Source organism: Myzus persicae, unplaced genomic scaffold, assembly GCF_001856785.1.
Source record: "Myzus persicae strain clone G006 unplaced genomic scaffold, MPER_G0061.0, whole genome shotgun sequence".
Taxonomy (NCBI): Eukaryota; Metazoa; Arthropoda; class Insecta; order Hemiptera; family Aphididae; genus Myzus; species Myzus persicae.
This window is the reverse complement of record NW_019101363.1, coordinates 102,136-107,081: the sequence shown is the minus strand read 5'-3', so window position 1 is coordinate 107,081 and position 4,946 is coordinate 102,136. Positions and strand designations below refer to the sequence as shown.

Genomic DNA, 4,946 nt, shown 5'->3' with positions numbered 1-4,946 from the left:
TAAGAGCGAAAGATATTATTTACCTCGTCTGCCGTACTTCATTATTATTATTATTATTATTATTATTATTATTATTATTATTATTATAACACGGTTCTGCGTATACCTATACATATAGTACAAAAAGCACGATCATGCGTAAAATTGTCTAGCCCGGGGTTTTCGCGGGTTTAGGCGCCGTGGTTTTGCGTCGAAAACAGCGAGAGCTACGCAGGCGTTCTCGTCCGACGTAGATGGTAATAATAATAATAATAATAATATGAAGACCCGCTGCAAATTCAATTTTTGTAATCATCTCGCATAATGATAATATATTGTATACATATTAGACTAGTCGATTCTACGAAAAAACAAAAACTACCATTACGATGATCATATACTTTGTGAAGTGACCTGAAAACGAAATTCTCCATTTTTTTTTATGTCTCTCGAAAAATATGAGGTTTTAATTTGTACTTTTAAAATACCGGTTAGAATCTAAATCTCAATAACTCCCGGTATTCCCCAAACAATACCGAAGGCCGTGAAATGATTTGGCCACTTTTCGCACAATGAGATCGAAAAAAAAACCAAAAGCTGACCCAAAGTTCAACGCACAGACGAGTTTTGGAAAATTTCGTTGAAGCTATCGCTAGGCAAATAACACGCTGGAATGCAGTAAATATGCGGTGGTAGACATTATTATTCACAGGCAATTACCGGACAAGTATATTGATAGACGCTGATAGCGATCATCAGGTCGACAAGTAGCGTGAGTAAAAATTTTGTATCAAGTGGACTATAGGGGGGGGGAGGGGGGCTTTAACCCTCTTCTAATCCCTAATGATTGGAACGGCGGCGTATGTAATACTACAAAGTTCATATTATTATAGTTATATTATGGTTTTTTTACAATTTCGTTTAAATTGGGTCACTTATTCGACCATTTTGTTTTATCCCAACACGTTAATGTTCGCTCGTTGCAGTAGAAACACTCTGTATACAAGCGGGATGATAACTGTTGCGCCGAAGTTTTGAAATTACGATGTCGAACGGACCAGAGCGTTTCACCTCTGGCTCTTGCGAACTTCGAAATTATTATTATTATCGAACACGAAAGTTTTAAAATCACTCACGAATAATAAACACATCCGGACCCTAATTCCCACTAACGGCTTCGCGATGGTAATATTGTGTTTATCTTTGGCCGTACAAGTCAGTTCAGCTCTCACGCGTGCTTTAAAGGCAAAGACGAAAATATATAAATCGAAAAGCATTGTGCGACGCAGTTTGTTCACACCTTTTGCTATAATATGTAAACATATTATACTGTTACCGCGGTCATCGGGTTATCCGGTTTTTATTGTCATCACGTTTGCAGTGCGATGCTTGATGGTGATAATATTGCCATCAGCGTTATTTCCACCGCTCAAAAAAGTTACGAAAGTTCGGTAGAACCAAAGTTACTTTACCACAATATTGCACGGGTACTCAAACAAAAACACAACTCCTGTTTATAATTTAGTCGATTGAATAATTTAAGAAGTATAACATTTTAGTTCAAAATGAGATAACCACTGTGTATTATCCTAAGGGATTGTGTTCTTCTTCGTAAAGTTCTGTTAGACGAAGTCAGCTGTAATTTTAGATACCTTTAATTATTAATCGAAATGCCCGTCGAGGTTTTATTTACGGGAATGTGAAAGCTTGAAACATTGTAGTTGCGTTATTACTGTATTTAATTAAATAATTGATCGTTTCTCGGGACGGGTGAAATTATTTCATTAATCGGAGGCACAGCGGCGATTTCACAACTCTATATAGTATAGCTATTTTCGGTGAAAAATCGTAGCACACGTCAGATTCTAGATTTTAGTTTTTGTATTTCCCGCGGGAAGTAAACCGTAATACCGCGATATATTTATTTCATACATTATGCGACCTCGTTATTATAAAACGAATTATTTAAATAACTATATACTGCTGTAAAACGTTTAGATACTCACAGTGCACAGTGAGGGAAGACGCAGCGTTTACTTTGCCCTGGTGATTTTCTGCGTGACACACGTACTTCCCTTCGTCTTCCGGACTCACGTTGTCTAATCTCAAACTGCCGTCTTGCGTTATGTAAACGTGCTCGAACGTGTCCCTGTCCCCGGAAAGCTTCTCATTCCTGAAACATCCATCATTTTTATCGTATTAGTATCTCGAGATTATATTCTTTGAATTTTTAAAACCATAATGCCATAATACACTTTATTATACGGCAGAGTTTATAAGGAGAAAAAGAAAAATCTACCGGAAATCCTATTGTTTAAAAGACAAATATTTGTTCAACCCGATGATTTACGTCTAGTTGAGTTTTTTTTTTTTTTTTAGTGTACGATGGCTGGAAAAAATTACTACTTTTGGAGCACAAAATAATGAATTGGTTGAGATCGGTCAATTAGCAGGTAGGTACGCGCCAAACTCAAAGAAATAATAATTATCATATCCGTCAACTATTCATATGAAAATTTGAACTCTCTATATGAACACAAAAATTCTAAATTTGAGTTAATGAATTTAAAAATGATGTGTGTAGAATCCAGCAGTAACAGAGATGTATTATTTTTGTTATATCTTTATTTAACGTAAATATAATATTAAAAATAATAATCCTGTTAAAAAAATCTAAACGCTACAACACGAATAATCTATACATATCAAATTAATATCATATATCATATATTTTGACAGTATGCTAATTATCTCTAATATTGACGCAGAGCCAACAGTGTGGGGTCCAGCAAAAAGTAAATTTGTTATGTTGTTATATGAAAAAAATAACAACAGATCAATGGGGCGTCCTACAAAAATCAAAAAAATCAGTAAGCATGATCAAAACCTCGTTTGATAAAATAAATTCCGTAGAATGAAATATCCATTTCCATCCTGCTCATCGGATAAGACTACCGCTTTTTACTGGACTCGTCATTATCGTTATAAACGGGTTTTCACATATTATACATTTTGCATTTCACAGCTAAATTTGGGCTGTACACATCCAATTTACTAGTTAAAAATGAACGGTAAAATCGGAAATATTTTTCAAAAAGTTTTTTGTGTACTTTAATGTTTAAATAACTATAAATACAATTTGTTTTAACATTTACCGAGTTAGCGTCTTTTCGACAATAAAGACCAAAAAATGAAAAAAAAAAACTAAAAAAATAATTAATATTACATTGTCATCTAAATATTTTAAGCAATATCATCAGCTGTCGATCAAAATTATATTAATTACCTATAATGGCTAGTCCTTATGTGTTGTGCGACCCCGGTGTTCGATATTTTTTTCCAGAACACTTCTGGTTGAGGAGTCCCGCCGATTTTACACTGCAACTGTACACTGGAACCAGCCATGGCTATAGTGTCCTTCGGAGCTTGTATCATGTACGGGCGTACTATAAATAGAAATAAACGAGCGGAGAACAGTCAATAAATGAGTTTGAAAATTAATTTCTAAGAATGTAACTTAGTACTTACTCTGAGTTGCCAACAAAATCGGTTTGGATTTCCTGACTCCTGCTAAATTGGTGGCAACACATGTATAAGAACCGTCGTCTTCGGAGTTAACGTCTCGAATGATCAAATTTCCATTATCTTCAATGTACCATCTAAAATTTAAAATTGTTTTAAAACCATTACATTTTAAGAAAACAGAATGTATACATTTTGATAAATTTAAATAACCCGATAAAATATTTAATACCGTATTTATTTTAACCGTTCATATATTAGGTATGTTATATACTTATTTAGAATTCGATCAAATGTAATCACCTTCTATAAAATACTAAAAAAATCAATTAAATTACGATATTCTAGCTCTTTATAAGTGTGAATAGCATTTATACGTTTTCTCTATTACAATTTAAATCGATATTCCCATAATGAATCCATTTACTTTGTTGGAATTCTATTTCGTAGTTAAGTACATTTTATTTTATATTCAAGAAGATTTGGAACTACAGTTTCAAAGATTTAATACGCAATATTGTTCTTTTTTGACTTAATTCAGTTAAATAGTTCATTAGTGCGAAAAGATTAATTAATAGATTGCCGATTATAAGCTTTAACTGAAATTCAAAGATACAAACTCAAAACAATGGATGTCTTTCCTGCATACAATTTTCATAAATTAATAACAATTATTTTTAATAAATTATTATAATATAATAATATGACCTATAAACCTACACTTTTTAGATAGAAACACAGAATTCTATAAGTCGTAATATATAAAAGGACAACAATTAACTGTAGCTTTGATTAATATAATGAAAAATTATATTTATGAACGGCAAGTCGGTATGTGTTGAATTCAATCGGATTAAAAAAAAAAAAGCAATTTTAGCATTGAAATGGTCGAAAAAATAATCCCAATAACATTATTAATGGCAGTATACCTTTTTTTGTCGTCGACTGGCATCGCTTGACCGTTTTTGTGCCACGCCACCGATGGTTCGGGATGTCCTTTGGGCGGGTCGCATTCCATGATGGCTGTGTCACCGGACGCCGGATTCACGTCCTTGGGCTGCACTCGAAAGTCCTGTTTCAAATCTGCAAAAATAACGACCGGGTGGTGAATTTCGAGCAAACTTTTCGGTAACCGACTTTATGCGCGGGGGAGAGGGCAAAATAAAAATAATAACCGTAATAAGAAAAACAACGTTTTCAGCGTACGTGCGCTGCTTAATGCGCAAAAAACAGGTGCAAACGTTAATACTTGCGCGCCCAAGTCGTCGCCCACCCCCTCCTCCCAAAGCTGCTGCGTTGTCTATGGGGCCATAAAAGTTTAGTGCCGCTTTGTTTTCGGTAGCGGCGGCGGCGGCGGCGGCGATGGCGCTGATGCAAATGAGACGAGGGGGCTTCGCCAAGTGCCTAATAAAACAACCTCCCTCCGAACCCTACCCCCCCCCCCC

General features: G+C 34.9%; 1 protein-coding gene across 1 annotated transcript in view; it reads right to left on the bottom strand.

Annotated features, from left to right (window-relative positions):
- LOC111028790 (protein sax-3-like) overlaps positions 1-4,946 on the bottom strand; it is a 75,219-nt gene that overhangs the window by 11,902 nt on the left and 58,371 nt on the right. Inside the window, exons 3-6 of the mRNA XM_022307546.1 lie at positions 4,431-4,584; positions 3,508-3,638; positions 3,266-3,425; positions 1,986-2,152 (exon numbers count right to left, since the gene is read on the bottom strand). Of these exons, the coding sequence (XP_022163238.1) occupies positions 1,986-2,152; positions 3,266-3,425; positions 3,508-3,638; positions 4,431-4,584 (612 nt within the window). The remainder of the gene's footprint in view (positions 1-1,985; positions 2,153-3,265; positions 3,426-3,507; positions 3,639-4,430; positions 4,585-4,946) is intronic.